Source organism: Homarus americanus, unplaced genomic scaffold (genome assembly GCF_018991925.1).
Source record: "Homarus americanus isolate GMGI-L3 unplaced genomic scaffold, GMGI_Hamer_2.0 scaffold14413, whole genome shotgun sequence".
NCBI lineage: Eukaryota > Metazoa > Arthropoda > Malacostraca > Decapoda > Nephropidae > Homarus > Homarus americanus.
This window is the reverse complement of record NW_024729855.1, coordinates 796-17,971: the sequence shown is the minus strand read 5'-3', so window position 1 is coordinate 17,971 and position 17,176 is coordinate 796. Positions and strand designations below refer to the sequence as shown.

General features: G+C 52.5%; 1 protein-coding gene across 1 annotated transcript; it reads right to left on the bottom strand.

The window, feature by feature from the left end:
* Positions 1-242: 242 nt before the first annotated feature.
* On the bottom strand, positions 243-10,220 carry LOC121866847 (formin-like protein 6). Its single transcript, XM_042366583.1, has 2 exons — positions 10,123-10,220; positions 243-918 (listed from the first exon to the last, which is right to left on the bottom strand). The coding sequence occupies exons 1-2, from the start codon at positions 10,218-10,220 to the stop codon at positions 243-245; spliced, it is 774 nt and encodes a 257-aa protein (XP_042222517.1).
* Between the last annotated feature and the right edge of the window lie 6,956 nt (positions 10,221-17,176).

Below are 17,176 nucleotides of genomic sequence, written 5' to 3'. Positions count from 1 at the left end.
CAAACAGCGGCAGCGGCAAAACAGCAAGCGAAGCCGGAAAACAGGCAGAAGGCGCTGGCGGCAGTCACAGGAAGAACAAGAGCAGCGGTCGGCGGCGGTTGGTGGTAAAGGCATGGCGTCAAGAAAGGTTCCGGTGATTTAAAGGCGCTGCGAAATGGCGGCGGGGGCGTCGGCGGCGGCAGGCTGGCAGCAGCAAAGGAACTGGCAGGTGCGGCGGCGGGGGTTAAGGCCCATAGCCGATATCATGGCGGTAAAGTATGGTCGGCGGCGGCGGTAAATGGCAGCGGTGGCGAAGTGGCGTCATAGCGTCGGCGGAAGTATATCGCGGCGGCGATGTCAGCAGCTGGCGGCGGCGGAGGCGAAGAAGTGATGGTGGTGGTGGTGGGGGCAAACAGGCGCTGGTGGTGGCGTGTGGGTGGCGCTGGTGGTGGTGGGGGGTGGCGGCGCTGGCGGTGCGTGGGCGGCGGTGGTGGTGGGGCGGCTGGAAAGCAGTGGAAGGCAGTGTCTGCGTGGTGCAGGGGCAGGCGGCAGGCGCTGGCATGGGCGCGTGGCGGCGCAGGCGGTGGGGGTGGCTGGCGGGTTGGCGGCGGCGGTGGTGGGGGCGGTGCTGGCGGCAGGAAGTGGCGGCGGCAGGTGTTAGTGCTGGAGAGCGGGCTGGTGGCGGGGGTGGCGGCTGGTGGTGGCGATGGGCGCTGGTGCTGGCGCGGCAGGTGGCAGCGATGGCGGCGGTAGCGTCTGGTAAGGCGGTGGTGGCGGCAGGCAGTGATGGTGGCGGTGGTGGTGCGCTGCTGTTGGTTGTCGGCGGCGCGGCAGTGACGGCGGCGGTGGTGGTCTCTGGCGGTGGGGGGCGTCAATATCGTGGCGGTGTAAAGGGCTGGTTCGCTGGCCTGCGGCGGCAGTAGCGGTGGCGGTATTGTGCTGGTGGGTGGTAAATTATTGCTGGTCTGTGGCAGGAAAGCTGGTTTTATCAGGTGGTGACGTTGTCACTGGCAGGCAGTGGTGGTGGTGGCAGTGGCGGGTGGGGGTGGTGCTGGCAGGTGGTGGTGCGGCTGGCGCTGGTAGCGCAGGTGGTGGGGGGCGGTTTTGGTGGTGGGTGCTGTCAGCTGGTGGTGGTGGTGGTAAAGTGCTGGTTGGCCTGCGGTGGTGCTGGTTGCTGGTCAGGCGGTGGAGCAGCGTGCGGTGGCAGAAGCTGGCGGTGACGGGGGGTAAAGTGCCTGGCAGTGCTGGCAGTGCTTCGGCGGTGGGGGTGCAGTTGGTGCGCTGGTGCGCGTGGGGGCGGTGCTGGCAGGTGGTGGGGGGCGGCGGTAAAGGCGCTGGCGAAAGGGCTGGTGGCGGGGGCGGTATCAGGCGGTGAGGGTGCTTGGTGGTGCTTGGTGGTGGTGGTGCAGGCGACGGCGGCAGTGCCGGCAGGTGGTGGTGGCGGTGGCAGTGGATTTGGCGGTGGTGGTAAAAGGTTGCTGGTTGCCGGTGGCAGAAAGCGACGGCGGCGGTGGCATTCTGGTGGTGGGGGCGCCTGTCTGCCGGTGGCGGCGGGGGCATTGCTGGTCAGTGGTGAAGAAAGAGCATGGCAGGCGCGCCGGCGGTGGACGGGGCGGTGGGGGCGTCTGGCGCTGGCGTGAAAGCAACAGGCGGCGGAAGAAAATAAGTGGCGGCAGTGCCTGGCGGCGGCGGCGGGGGTGCAGCTGGCGCAGGGGGCGGGGCAGCGGGCGTCGGCAGGCTGGCGATTAAAGGCGCTGGCAGGCGGCGTCGGCGGCAAGGCGTCGGCGGCGGCGGCAAAGTATGCCGGCAGGCGGCGGGCAGCAAGGCGGCGTCGGCGGCGGCGGCGGGGGTGGCGCTGGCGGCGGCAGGGGGTGGAGGTGGGGGCAGGCTGGCAGCGCTGGCAGGCGCGGTGGGTGGTGTGGCGGCGGCGGTTGGCGGTGGCGGGCGGCGTGGTGTTGGAGGCAAGTGGCGCTGCGGCGCGGTGGCGGTGCGGCTGGTGGTGGTGGTAGAAAGTGATGGCGGTGGTGGTGGGGGTGGTGCTGGCAGTGCTGGTGGTATTGAGTGCTGGCAGGCGGTGGGGGTGCTGGCGGTGTTGGTAAGATTGGGTGGTGGTGGTGGTGGGGGTGGTGCTGGCAGTGGCGGGTAGTGCTGGCGGTCGGTGGTGGGTGCAGGTGGCTGGTGTTGGTGGCGGTGGTGGGGGGTGGTGGCGGTGGGGTAGTGGCGCTGGTGTTGGTGGTGGTGGTGGTGGGTGGTGCTGGTGGCGGTGGGTGGTGGTGGCGGTAGAGGTGGTGCTGGCAATGCTGGTGGGGGTGGTGGCTGCGGTGATGGGTGCTTGGCGGCGCTGGTGGCGGTGGTGGCAAGAGTGATGGTGGTGGCAGTGCTGGCGGTGCAGGTGGTGGTGGTGCAGTGCGGCAGGCGGTGGGGCGTTGTTGCTTTGCTCGGTGGTGGCGGCAGTGATGGCGGTGGTGGCGGTCTTGGCGGTGGGGGCTATTGCTGGTCTGGTGGTGGGGCCTGGTTGCATTGTGGTGGCGGCAGCAGCGGCGGCGGCACGCTGGCGGCGGTGGTGGCTGGTTGCTGTTCGCGGCGGTGGTGACGCTGGTTGTCAGGGCAGTGCAGGCGGTGGCAGGCGGTGGCGGCCGGAGCAGCAGGTGCAGGTGGTGATAGTGGCGGCGGTGGGGTATTGCAGGTGGGGGCATTGTTTGGTGTGGCGGCGGTGGGGCGTCGCTGGTTGGTGGCGCCGGCAGTGTCATAAGGCAGGTGCTGGTGGTGGTGCTGGCGGCGGCGGTGGGGGCAGGTGGTGGCATGTTGGCGGCAGGCGGCGGTGGCGGGGTGGTAAGTATCCTGGCAGTGGCGGCAGCGCTGGTGGTGGCGGCGGTGGGTGGCGTGGTGGCGGTGGGGGGGCGGCGGCGGTGGCAGGTAAAGGCTGTTATTGCGGTGGCGCAGCAGTGGCGGCGGTGTGGGCCGCTGGTTGCTGGATGGTGGTGCGGGTAGTGAGTGGTGGTGGGGCAGTGCTGTTGTTGCTGGTTGGCAGGGTGGTGGTGTGGCCTGGTTGTTGGTGAGGCGCGGCGTGGTGGTGGCGGCAGTGGTGGCGGTCGAACGTGGTAGTGGTGGTGGTGGGCCTTATTGGTTGGTGGCGGTAGTGGCGGGTAGGCGGTGGAGAATGGGTGGCAGGTGGTGGTGGTGGTGGGGGCAGTGCTGTTGTTGCTGGTGGTAGTGGTGGTGGTGGGGCCTTGTTGCTGGTTAGGTGGTGGCAGTGGTGGTGGGTGGTGGTGGTGGCAATGGTGGTGGCAGGTGCTGGTGGTCAGGTGGCGGTGCTGGTGGTGGTGGTGAGTGGGCTGGTGGCAACGTGGCGGTGATGGTGGTGGTGGTGGTGGTGGTGGTGATGGTGGTGGTGGTGGTGGTGATGGTGGCAGCTGCACCAGGTGAAGGATGGAGGCAGGTAGTTTGCAGGTGAGAGTAGGAGGGGTAGGGGGAAGGCAGGGAGGCAGCAACATAGGGTCAGGACCAGAGGTGCCTAGTGCTGGCTGGGTGGCTCTGCAGGCTCAGTCGGGCTATGGCTACGTGGTGGGACGGACGTGCCTGGCAGCTTGGCCTGCCTCACGTGCTTTTTACATTTTGTACTGTAAGCAAATAATGTTATACCATATACAAGTGACACACATGTATGATTAATGTAACCATGGAGGAAGTGAATTCAACTGCGACTGAAATAAGCTGTGAAATATAAAGAGAAAATGGAAATGGATTGAAAATATGAATGAACCAGTGTGTTTATTAAGGACAGTTTAAGCCCAAACATTTCCATAGTGTTAAGAAGAAGTGTGACACGTAGAGGATAGTGTGTTGTGCTCACCTGAGGCTCAAGGATGAGCAGGAGAGAGCACACAGACTGCAGCACACTATATATGAGGCAAATATACTTAACAAATGACACAAGACAACAAACAGACATGATCTAATGAACATACTACTAAGGTAACAATTAAATAAATACTTAATTTTAAATAACTTATTTACTTAAATTTTGGTTAACACGATTAAATCCAAGACGCAGGTGTTGTGGGGCTGATAGTGTGTTTGAGCAGGTGTTAACAGGTGTTGTGGGGCTGATAGTGTGTTTGAGCAGGTGTTAAATATGTGTTGTAAATGATAGTGTGTTTGATATGAGTGTTAAATATGTGTGGGGCTGATAGTGTTTGATATGTGTTATTATATGCTGGGGGCTGATAGTGCGTTTGAGCAGGGTGTTAACAGGTGTTGTGTGGTGATAGTGTGTTTGGTTAAGGGGTGTTAACAGGTGTTGTGTGGCGTAGTGTGGTCACTCTGCCATCTGACTAACATCGTTATGTCACGTCAAGGCCCTACCAATTGTCCTACCTAATGGGCCTAACCTACCTTTTGTACTAGAGTTACAGTAGGTAAATGACAGAATGGATGAAATGTGTGGTCAGTACTGGTGTGGTCAGTACTGAGGTGTGGCTGTACCTGGGTGTATGCACTGAAGGTTGTCATTGTTGTGTGGTTGTATTGTTGTGTGGTCACAGGTTGGTCTCAAATGTGTTGTGTGGTCAGTACTGTTGTGTGGTCAGGTACTGTTGGTAATCAGTACTGTCATTTGTTGGGTCAGCACTGTCAGCAGTTGCGGTGGTCAGTACGGTTGGGTGATCAGTACCGTCAGTAATTGTTGTGTGGTCAGTACTGTCGTAAATCAGTACTGTCAGTTCTGTTGTGTGGTCAGTACTGTTGTGTGATTAGTACTGTCAGTACTGTGGGTGTGGTCAGTACTGTTGTGTGATCAGTACTGTCAGCAATGCGGTCAGTTGTTGCATGATCAGCACTGTCGCTGTTTGTCAGAGTACTGTTGTAGATCAGTACCGTCAGTACTGTTGTGTGTGATCACCGTCAGCACTGTTGCTTGAACAGTACTGTTGTACCGCACCGTCGTTCTTGCTGTGTGGTCAGTACTGTTAGTGTTGTCAGTACTGTTGTGTAACAGTACTGTTGTGCGATCAAATCATCAGTACAGTTGGTGATCAGTACCGTCGCTCTGTTGTGTGGTCAGTACTGCCGTTCTGTTGTGTGGGTCAGTAATGCCCTGTTGTGATCAGTACCGTCAGTTCTGTTGTGGTCAGTACCGTCAGTACTATTGCGTGATGGTCACCGTCAGTACTGTTAGGTAATCAGTACCGTCAGTTCTGTTGTGTGGTCAGGCCCGTCGTTCTGTTGTGGATCAGTATGTCTTGTTGTGCGGGTACCGTCTGCACTATTGTGTGATCAGTACCGCACTGTCGGTGTACCAGTACTGCCGTCTGCTGTGTGGTCAGTACTGTTGTGATTAGTACTGTCGCGTACTGTTGTGTGGTCAGTACTGTGTGTGATCAGTACTGTTGGCATTGTTGTGGTCAGTACGTGGGCATGATCAGCACCGTGTGTTGTTTTGTTGTGAGTACTGTTGTGGATCAGTACCGTCAGTACTAGTTTGTGATCAGTACTGTCGCAGCTGCGTTGTGTGAACAGTACTGTTGGTGATCAGTACTGACAGCACTGTTGTGTGATGCTACCTCAGTCCTGTTGCGTGGTCAGTACTGTTGTGTTGTCAGCACTGCTGTGTGAACAGCACTGTTTAGGTGATCAGTACCGGCAGTACTGTTGTGTGATCAGTACGTCAGTTCTGTTGTGGTCAGTACCGTCAGTTCTGCTGCGTGACTGTAGCACCGCGCCTGTTGTGTGGTCAGTACTGTCAGTACTGTGAGGTGATGGCAATGTCAGTACTGCTGTGCAATCAGTACCGTCGTTCTGCTGTGGTCAGTACTGTTGCGTGATTAGTACCATGTGCACTGTTGTGATCAGTACCAAGTCAGACTGCTGGTTACAAATGCAGTTGTTGCATGATCAGCATTGCCGTCGTTGTTTTGTTGTGAGTACTGCTGTGTGATCAGCACTGTCAGTACTGTTGTGATCAGTACTGTTGTGCGATTCAGTACTGGTCAGTGGCCTGTTGTGCGGGCACCGCCTGTTGTGTGGTCAGTACTGTTGTGCTGTCAGTACTGCTGTGTGAACAGTACTGTCAGGTGATCAGTACTGTCAGTACTGTTGCGTGATCAGTACTGTCAGTTCTGTTGTGGGTTCACTACGCCGTCCTGTTGTGTGGTCAGTACTGTCGTTCTGTTGGTGGTCAGTACTGTCGTTCTGTTGTGTGGTCGTATCACTTCGTGGTGGTGATCAGTACTGTCAGTTCTGTTGTGTGATCAGTACTGTCATTACTGTTGTGTGATCAGTACCGTCAGTACTGTTGTGTGGTCAGTACTGCTGTGTGGTCAGTACTGTTGGTGTGGTCAGTACTGCTGTGGCCGTACTGTTGTGTGTCAGTACTGTTGTGTGGTGGGTACCACGTGGTTAGTACTGTTGTGTGGTTAGTACTGCTGTGTGGTCGGGGTGCCAGTGCTGTGTGGCCGGGGCACTACTGTGTGTGGTCAGTACTGTTGTGTGGTCAGTACTGTTGTGGTCAGTACTGTTGTGTGGTCAGTACTGTTTGCGGTCAGTACTGTTGTGTGGATCAGTACTACTGGGTGGGTCAGTACTATTGGTGTGGTCAGTACTGTTGTGCATTCAGTACCGTCAGTACTGTTGTGTGGTCAGTACTGTTGTGTGAAAGTACCGTCAGCAATTGCTGTGCGGTCAGTAGTTGTTGTGTGGTCAGTACTGTTGTGGTCAGTACTGTTGTGTGGTCAGTACTGCTGTGTAATCAGTACCGTCGTTCTTGTGTGGTCAGTACTGTTGTGTGATTAGTGCTGTCAGTACTGTTGGGTGTGTCGCAACAGGGTGATCAGTACTGTTGTGTGATCAGTACTGTCAGTACTGTTGTGGTGTACTGTTGCATGATCAGCCAGTCAGTTGTTTTGGTGAGTACTGTTGTGTGATCAGTACTGTTGGGCAGTACTGTTGTGTGAACAGTACTGTTGGTGATCAGTACTGTCAGTACTGTTGTGTGATCAGTACTGTCAGTTCTGTTGTGTGGTCAGTACTGTTGTGTTGTCAGTACTGTTGTGTGAACAGTACTGTTGTGTGATCAGTACCGTCAGTACTGTTGTGATTAGTACTGTCAGTTCTGTTGTGTGGTCAGTACTGTCGGTTCTGTTGTGTGGTCAGTACTGTCAGTTCTGTTGTGTGATCAGTACTGCTGTCCATGTGGTCAGTACTGTTGGGTGATCAGTACTGTCAGTTCTGTTGGTGGTCAGTACTGTCAGTTCTGTTGTGTGGTCAGTACTGTCAGTTCTGTTGTGTGATCAGTACTGTCAGTTCTGTTGTGTGGTCAGTACTGTCAGTTCTGTTGTGTGGTCAGTACGTCGTCTTGTTGTGTGGTCAGTACTGTCAGTACTGTTGTGTGATCAGTACTGTCAGTTCTGTTGTGTGATCAGTACTGTCAGTTCTGTTGTGTGGTCAGTACTGTTAGGTGATCAGTACTGTCAGTACTGTTGTGTGATCAGTACGTCAGTTCTGTTGTGGTGGTCAGTACTGTTGTGTGGTCAGTACTGTTGTGTGGTCAGTACTGTTGTGTGGTCAGTACTGTTGTGTGGTCAGTATCATTGTGTGGTCAGTACTGTTGTGTGGTCAGTACTGCTGTGTGGTCAGTTCTGTTGTGTGGTCAGTTTGTTGTGTGGTCATACTGTTGTGATGTCAGTACTGTGTGAACAGTACTGTTGTAGTGATCAGTACTGTCAGTACTGTTGTGTGGTCAGTAGTTGTGTGGTCAGCATTGTTGTGTGGTCAGTACTGTTGTGTTGTCAGTACTGTTGTGTGGTCAGTACTGTTGTGTGGTCAGCACTGTTGTGTGGTCAGTACTTTTGTGTGGTCATTTCTGTTGTGATCAGTACGTTGCAGTACTGTTGTGTGGTCGTTGTGTGGTCATACTGTTGTGTGGTCAGTACTGTTGTGTGGTCAGTACTGTTGTGTTGTCAGTACTGTTGTGTGGTCAGTGACTGTTGTGTGATCAGTACTCTTGTGTGGTCAGTTCTGTTTTGGTGGTCAGCACTTCGTTGTGGTCAGTACTGTTGTGTGGTCAGTACTGTTGTGTGGTCAGTTCTGTTGGTGATCAGTACTGTTGTATGGTCAGTTCTGTTGTGTGATCAGTACTCTTGTGTGGTCAGTACTGTTGTGTGATCAGTACTGTTGTATGGTCAGTACTGTTGTGTGATCAGTACTGTTGTATGGTCAGTACTGTTGTGTGGTCAGTACTGTTGTGTGGTCAGTACTGTTGTGTGGTCAGTTCTGTTGTGTGATCAGTACTGTTGTATGGTCAGTACTGTTGTGTGGTCAGTACTCTTGTGTGGTCAGTTCTGTTGTGTGGATCAGTACTGTTGTATGGTCAGTACTGTTGTGTGATCAGTACTGTTGTATGGTCAGTACTGTTGTGTGGTCAGTACTGTTGTGTGGTCAGTACTGTTGTGTGGTCAGTACTGTTGTGTGGTCAGTACTGTTGTGTGGTCAGTACTGCTGTGTGGTCAGTACTGTTGTGTGGTCAGTACTGTTGTGTGGTCAGTACTGTTGTGTGGTCAGTACTGTTGTCTGGTCAGTACTGTGTTGTTTGGTCAGTACTGTTGTTTGGTCAGTACTGTTGTGTGTAAGTTCTGTTGTGTGGTCAGTACTGTTGTGTGGTCAGTACTTGTTGTGTGGTCATACTGTTGTGTGGTCAGTACTGTTGTGTGGTCAGTAATTGTTGTGTGGTCAGTACTGTTGTGTGATCAGTACTTTTGTGTGGTCAGTTCTGTTTTGTGGTCAGTACTGTTTTGGGTGGTCAGTACTGTTGTGGTCAGTACTGTTGTGTGGTCAGTTCTGTTGGATCAGTACTGTTGTATGGTCAGTACTGTTGTGTGATCAGTACTCTTGTGTGGTCAGTACTGTTGTGTGATCAGTACTGTTGTATGGTCAGTACTGTTGTGTGATCAGTACTGTTGTATGGTCAGTACTGTTGTGTGGTCAGTACTGTGTGGTCAGTACTGTTGTGTGGTCAGTTCTGTTGTGTGATCAGTACTGTTGTATGGTCACTACTGTTGTGTGGTCAGTACTGTTGTGTGGTCGTTCTGTTGTGTGATCAGTACTGTTGTATGGTCAGTACTGTTGTGTGGTCAGTACTGTTGTGTGGTCAGTACTGTTGTGTGGTCAGTACTGTTGTGTGGTCAGTACTGTTGTGTGGTCAGTACTGCTGTGTGGTCAGTACTGTTGTGTGGTTAGTACTGTTGTGTGGTCAGTACTGTTGTGTGGTCAGTGGCACTGTTGTTTGGTCAGTACTGTTGTGTGGTCAGTTCTGTTGTGTGGTCCATACTGTTGTGTGGTGAGTACTGTTGTGTGGTCAGTACTGTTGTGTGGTCAGTACTGTTGTGTGGTGAGTACTGTTGTGTGGTGAGTACTGTTGTGTGGTGAGTTGTTGTGTGGTGAGTACTGTTGTGTGGTCAGTACTGTTGTGTGATCAGTACTGTCAGTACTGTTGTAGTGGTCAGTACTGTTGTGGTCAGTACTGTTGTGTGGTCAGTACTGTTGTGTGGTCAGTACTGTTGTGTGATTAGTACTGTCAGTACTGTTGTGTGGTCAGTACTGTTGTATGATCAGTACTGTCAGTACTGTTGTGTGGTCAGTACTGTTGTATGATCAGTACTGTCAGTACTGTTGTGGTCAGTACTGTTGCATGATCAGTGCTGTCAGTTGTTTTGTTGTGAGTACTGTTGTGTGATCAGTACTGTCAGTACTGTTGTGTGGTCAGTACTGTTGTGTGAACAGTACTGTTGTGTGATCAGTACTGTCAGTACTGTTGTGTGATCAGTACTGTCAGTTCTGTTGTGTGATCAGTACTGTCAGTACTGTTGTGTGGTCAGTACTGTTGTGTGAACAGTACTGTTGTGTGATCAGTACTGTCAGTACTGTTGTGTGATCAGTACTGTCAGTACTGTTGTGTGGTCAGTACTGTTGTGTCAGTACTGTCAGTACTGTTGTGTGGTCAGTACTGTCAGTTCTGTTGTGTGTTCAGTACCTTTGTAACTCTTCTAGGCGCAACACACGAGAAGGTGTTACTTTCCAGCTAGGCCCGACTGCATACCGAGGCAGACAAGAGCCAATGCCGGAAAGACGCTGCCGCCGCCCCTCCCGCACTTGATGTAGTCCTCCTCATGTGCAACTTCTGTGGACAATTCTGCCGGTTCCTTATCGGTCTGTTTAGTCAACTCAAAACTCACCATTGAAGGTGACATCATAGATGGATGATCGTCATACTCGATTCCGAGTGACAGCAAAGTAGTATTAGTAGTAGTAGTAGTAGTAAGTAGTGTGTGTGTGTGTGTGTGTGTGTGTGTGTGTGTGTATATATATAAGTGTATATGTTTGTGTGTGTGTGTATAGGTATGTGTATGTGTGATTGTGTGTGTATAGTAGTAATAATAGTAATAATAATAACAATAAAACGAGATTGAACACGATTTTAACGTACAAATTATAGTTTACTGTTGATAGCTGGGGCTGGTCTCTTGCCCAGGGGCGGATCCAGGGGAGGTGGTCTGGGGACCTAGACCCCCTCTTTTCCACAGAAAACTCCAATACTTTTTCTCTAATGAAGGGTGTCGTGATCCCAATACCCTTTATACCTGGGGAGTGAAACCTACCCCAAGTTATCATCAAATAAAGGAACCAACAGGGAACACAGCAATAATTATCCCCTCAAAAACCGACTCAACTGAATGTACTTGAATAAATAAGAATAAGTTGGAGTGAGTCACAAATGGGAAGATAATTAAATAATTGAATTTATGTTCTTACAGGAGTACTGTCTAGCAACCATGGAATTTAAGGGAATAAGTGATTGTATATTAAAATAAGAGTGATGCCGGAAGGGTGAAAATATACCGTTAAGGAGTTTAACTATATTAAACACAGACATCACAATACACACACAGCAATCACAACCAACTGGTTAATTCCTACCAAACAGGAGATTCCTTAACACCAGGATCCCTTCCTAGGCCTAAGCTAACGTGCCACCAATTACCAGATACCACTAGGGTATTGTAGATGACTGAACAAAGCACGTCTGTACTGGGTCGGTGTGGACACGTCCTACCTATAGCCTATACCAACGGTTACTCGAGAGAGTCTCTGGCCACACAGCATGTGAGTGAGGAGCGTCTTAGATCACGTCACTCAGGACAGTTGCCAAATAGTCTTATAACTAATTAATACTACTCTTGGTTTGACTTAACAGAGGAACACAAATGATGCATATTAATGACATACATAGATATACAATTAACCTAAGTAACTAAGAACAACAATAAGATAATAGTAAGAATAACAAGTTATTAATAGCTTGTTGAGTGGAGAGTAGCAGGTACCACACGACATGCTTGCTATGGGGTTATGGGCACATGACAAAGGATTGTCTCAGGCGTTTTGTATAGTAAAATGTTAACACTATTAACCACCCCCAACCCATCCAACTGGGTGGGCTCGCTGTCGGCCATGTTCCCCACACCCATAACTTCTTGGACCCCCCTTTGATGTTCCTGGATCCGCCCCTATTTCCCTTTCTGTGTGATGTCACTAGGCCGTGGTGCAGTAACTGGTCCATAGGCGTTGATATGAGGGACCTTACGTGGTCATGAAGACACCTTGCAGGTAAACATCCCGTCCGTCCCCACGAACCAAAGTAATATTGGGGCACTGTAGAGGCTCTCTCTCTCTCTCTCTCTCTCTCTTTTCTTTGTCGAGTGAGGGCTTGCCGGGTCGAGTGAGGGTTGTTGTGTCGAGTGAGGGCTTGCCGGGTCGGTGAGGGTTGTTGTGTCAGTGAGGGCTTGCGGGTCGAGTGAGGGTTGTTTGTCAGTGAGGGCTTGCCGGTCAGTGAGGGGTTGTTGTGTCGAGTGAGGCTTGCCGGGTCGAGTGAGGGTTGTTGTGTCGAGTGAGGGCTTGCCGGGTCGAGTGAGGGTTGTTGTGTTGGAGAAGTACCGCGAACATGCACCAGAAAGTTTTTCGTAAAGAACCAAGCCAAACTCGACGTAAGTTAACACAAACCAAAATATTCCTCTAGGCAACAGTAACCTGACATAACCTAACCTTTACATGTGAGGGTTAAGTTGTAGCTACTGATGAAGGAAACATCTGATTGGCTTATTCGCTAACCAATGAGAGACGAGAAGCAGTTGGCAACACAGGTCAGGAACGAGGAGGGGATGAGGGGTGGAGAGGAGGTGGTACAAGAGTAACAAGGTGGCTGGCTGAAACATTTTCTGTGTTGTATGTTTTTGCCGGAAGCCTTGCTGACAAGTTCTGGTGATAATTTGGGCTATGGGAGAACCACCTTCCACCCTCCTTCACTCCACTCCTTCCCCACTCACTCCTTCCCTCACTCACTCCCTCACTCACTCACTCCTTCCCCACTCACCCCCTCCCCACCACTCCTTCCCTCACTCACCTCTTCCCTCACTCACCCTTCCCCCTCACCACCTCACTCACCTCCTCCCTCACTCACCTCCTCACCACCTCCTCACCACTCCTTCCCTCACTCACCCATCCTCACTCCTTCCCCCACTCTCTTCCCCCACCTCCTTCCCCACCCTCACCACCCTTCCCCACCCTCCCCTCACCCACCCTCCCTCACTCACCCTCCCTCACTCACCCTCCCTCACCCACTCTTCTCACACCGCTTCCCCACTCCTCCCTTCCCCTCCCTCCCCTCACCTCCCCCACTCACCCTCCCCTCACCTCACCTTCCTTCATTCACCTTCCCCTCACTCCCTCCTCACCTCACTCCCCACTCACTCCTTCCCCTCACTCACTCTTCCCTCACTCCTTCTGCCCCACTCACCCCTTCCCCCGCTCCACCCTTCCCCACCCTCACTCACTCCTTCCCTCACCTCACCCCCTCACTCACTCTCCCCACCTCCACCTCCCTCCCTCCCTCCCTCCCTCCCTCCCTCCCTCCTCCCTCCCTCCCTCCCTCCCTCCTCGCTCCTTCCCTCACTATTCTTTCCTCACTCACCTCACTCACTCCTTCCCCCTCACTCACTCCTTCTCACTCACTCCTTCCCTCACTCACTCCTTCTCTCACTCACTCCTCCCCCACCTCACCCTTCCCTCACCACCTCACCCTCACCACCCTTCCCTCACCTCACCTTCCCTCACTCACCTTCCCTCACTCCTCCTCACCCTCACCTTCCCCTCACTCACTCCCTCCTCACCTCACCCTCCCTCACTCACCTCCTCACTCCCCTCCCTCCCTCACCCTCCCCTCACTCACCTCCCTCCCTCACTCCCTCCTCACTCACTCCTCTTCCCTCACCTTCTTCCCCACTCCACCTCACCCACCTCCCTCCTCACTCCCTTTCCTCACTTCCACCTTCCCTTCCCCACCTCACCTCCCTCACCTCCCTCACTCACCTCACCACTCCTTCCTCACTCACTCCTCACCTCTCTTTCCCACCACTCCCCCTCCCCCTCACTCACCCTCCCCCCTCCCCTCACTCACCCTTCCCCACCACCCTTCCCTCACTCACCCTTCCCTCACTCCACTCCTTCCCCTCACTCACTCCTCACTCACCTCCTCTCCCTCCTCCCTCACTCCACCTCCTCCCTCACTCACCTCCCTCACCACCCTTCCCCACTCCCCACTTCCTCCTCACCTTCCACTCACTCCTTCCCCTCACCTCACTCTTCCCCTCACCTCTTCCCTCACTCCTTCCCCACTCACTCCTTCCTCACCTCCACTCCTTCCCACTCACCTTCCCACTCACTCTTCCCTCACCACCCTTCCCTCACTCACTCTCCTCACCACCTTCCCCCACCTTCCTCCCCCCTCATTCTTCCTTCCTCACTCACCTTCCTCACTCCACCCTTCCCTCACTCTCTCCTCCCTCACTCACCTCTTCCCCACCCACTCTTCCCTCACCACTCCTTCCCTCACCTTCCTCACTCACCCTTCACTCCTTCCCCACTCTCCACCTCACCACCCCTTCCCCACCACCCCCTCCCACCCCCTCCCTCCTCACCACCCTTCCTCACTCACCTTCCCCACCACTCCTTCCCCACTCACCTTCCCCACTCACCTTCCTCACTCACCTCACTCACCCTCCCTCACTCCCTCACTCCTCCTCACTCACTCACTCCTTCTCCCTCACTCACTCCTTCCTCCCACCTCACCACTCCCTCCCTCACCCCCTCCCCCCACCCTCACTCCTCCCCCACTCCTCACCTCCTCCCTCACTCATTCCTCTCCTCCCACTCACTCTCCCCACCACTCCTTCCCCACCCACCTCACTCACTCCCCTCACCTCCCCACTCCTCCCTCCTCCACCTCACCTCCTCCCTCCCTCCCTCACCTCCTCCCTCACTCACCCTTCCCCACCACTCTTCCCCACCACCTCCCTCACTCTCACTCCTCACTCCTTCCCCTCACTCACTCCTTCCCCTCACCTCTCACTCCTCCCTTCCCTCCACTCACCCTTCCTTCCACCACTCCTCACCTCCCCTTCCCTCACTCCTTCCCTCCCTCTTCCCTCACCCACCCTTCCCCACCACTCCTTCCTTCTCCACTCCTTCCCCTCATTCTTCCCCACTCACCCCCTTCCCCTCACCCACCTCCCTCACTCACCCTCCCTCCATTCCTCCCCTCACCTCACCCTCCCACTCACCTCACTCCCTCCCTCACCTCCCCTCACTCACCCTTCCCTCACCACTCCTTCCCCTCACTCACCCTTCCCCCACCCACCCCCTCCCCACTCACTCCTCCTCCCTCACCACTCTCCCTCCACTCCTCCTTCCCTCACCACTCCTTCCCCACCCACTCCTTCCTCACTCACCCCTTCCCACTCCTCTCCCTCACTCACCTCTTCCTCACTCACCCTTCCCTCACTCACTCCTTCCTCCTCCCTCCCTCCTCCTCCTTCCCTCCTCCTCCTTCCTCCTCCTCCTTCCTCCTCCTCCCTCCCTCCTCCTCCTTCCTCCTTCCTCACTCCTCCCTCCCTCTCTCCCTCCTCCTCCTCTCCCTCCTCCTTCCTCCTCCTCCTCCCTCCTCCTCCTTCCCCTCACTCCTCCTTCCCTCACTCACTCCTCCTCCTCCCCTCCTCCTTACTCCCTCCTCACCTCCTCCTCCTCCCTCCCTCCTCCTCCTCCTCCCCTCCTCCTTCCCTCCTCCTCCTTCCCTCCTCCCTCCTTCCTCCTCACTCCTTCCCTCCTCCTCTTCCTCTCCTCCTTCCTCCCTCCTCCTCCTCCTCCTTCCTCCTCCTCCCCTCCTCCTTCCCCTCCTCCTCCTCCTCCTCCTCCTTCCCTCCTCCTCCCCTCCTCCTCCTTCCTCCTCCTTCCTCCTCCTCCTCCCTCCCTCTCCCTCCCTCCTCCCTCCTTCCTCCTCCTCCTCCCTCCTCTCCTTCCCTCCTCCTCCTTCCTCCTTTCCTCCTCCTCCCTCCCCTCCCTCCCCTCCTCACTCCTCCCTCCCTCCTCCCTCCTTCTCCCCTCCCTCCTCCTTCCCTCCCTCCTCCTCCTTTCCCTCACTCCTTCCCTCCACTCCTCCTTCCTCACTCCTTCTTCCTCTCCTCCCTCCCTCACTCCCTCCTTCCCCTCCTCCCACTCCCTCCTACTCACTCCTTCCCTCCTCCTCCTTCCCTCCACTCACTCCCTTCCCTCCTCCCTCTCCTCCCTCCTCCTCCTTCCCTCCTCCTCCTTCCCTCCTCCTCCTTCTCTCACTCACTTCTCTGATGTGTTTTACCTTTATTGAGTCCATCTTTTGGCGACAAACAAACAAACACAGTTAAGGTGACAAACAAACAAATGCAGTTAAGGCGACAAACAAGCAAATGCAGTTAAGTGACAAACAACATACATTTAGTGACAAACAAACAAATACATTTGGGTGACAAACAAACAAACAAACAAACACATTTAAGGTGTCAAACAAACAAACACTATTTAAGGTGGCAAACAAACAAATACAGTTAAGGTGAAAACAAATATATTTGGGTGACAAACAAACAAACATTTAAGGTGACAAACAAACAAACAAACACATTTGGGTGACAAACAAACAAACACATTTAAGATGACCAACAAACAAACACACATTTAAGATGACAAACAAACACATTTAAGGTGGCAAACAAACAAATACAGTTAAGGTGACCAACAAACAAACAAACACATTTAAGGTGACAAACAAACAAATACAGTTGGGTGACAAACAAACAAATACATTTAGGTGACAAACAAACAAACAAAAAAACAAATTTAAGGTGACAAACAAAGCAACACATTTAAGGGTGACAAACACAGTTAAGGTGACAAACAAACAAACACATCTAAGGTGGCAAACAAACAAATGCATTTGAGATGACAAACAAACAAACAAACAAACACATTAAGGTGACAAACAAACACATTTTGGGTGAAACAAACAAACACATTTGGACAAACAAACAAACAAACAAACACATTTAAGGTGACAAACAAACAAACAAATACATTTAAGGTGACAAACAAACAAACACATTTAAGGTGACAAACAAACAAACACATTTAAGGTGACAATCAAACAAATGTATTTAAGGTGACAAACAAACAAATACAGTTAAGGTGACAAACAAACAAACACATTTAAGGTGACAAACAAACAAATACATTTAAGGTGACAAACAAACAAATACATTTAAAGTGACAAACAAACAAATACAGTTGGTGACAAACAAACAAACATTTAAGGTGACAAACAAACAAACTACATTTAAGGTGACAAACAAACAAACACATTTAAGGTGACAATCAAACAAATGCATTTGAGTGACAAACAAACAAATCAGTTAAGTGACAAACAAACAAACACATTTAAGGTGACAAACAAACAAATACAGTTAAGGTGACAAACAAACAAACAAACAAACACATTTAAGGTGACAAACAAACAATCACATTTAAGGTGATAAACAAACAAACACATTTCAGGTGATAAACAAACAAACAAACAAATACACAAGGTGACAAACAAACAAACACATTTAAGGTGGCAAACAAACAAATGCAGTTAAGGTGACAAACAAACAAACACATTTAAGGTGGCAAACAAACAAACACATTTAGGTGACAAACAAACAAACAAACATACAAATTGGCAGACAAACAAGACATTTCAGGTGATAAACAAACAAAACAAACAAATACAGTTGGGTGACAAACAAAC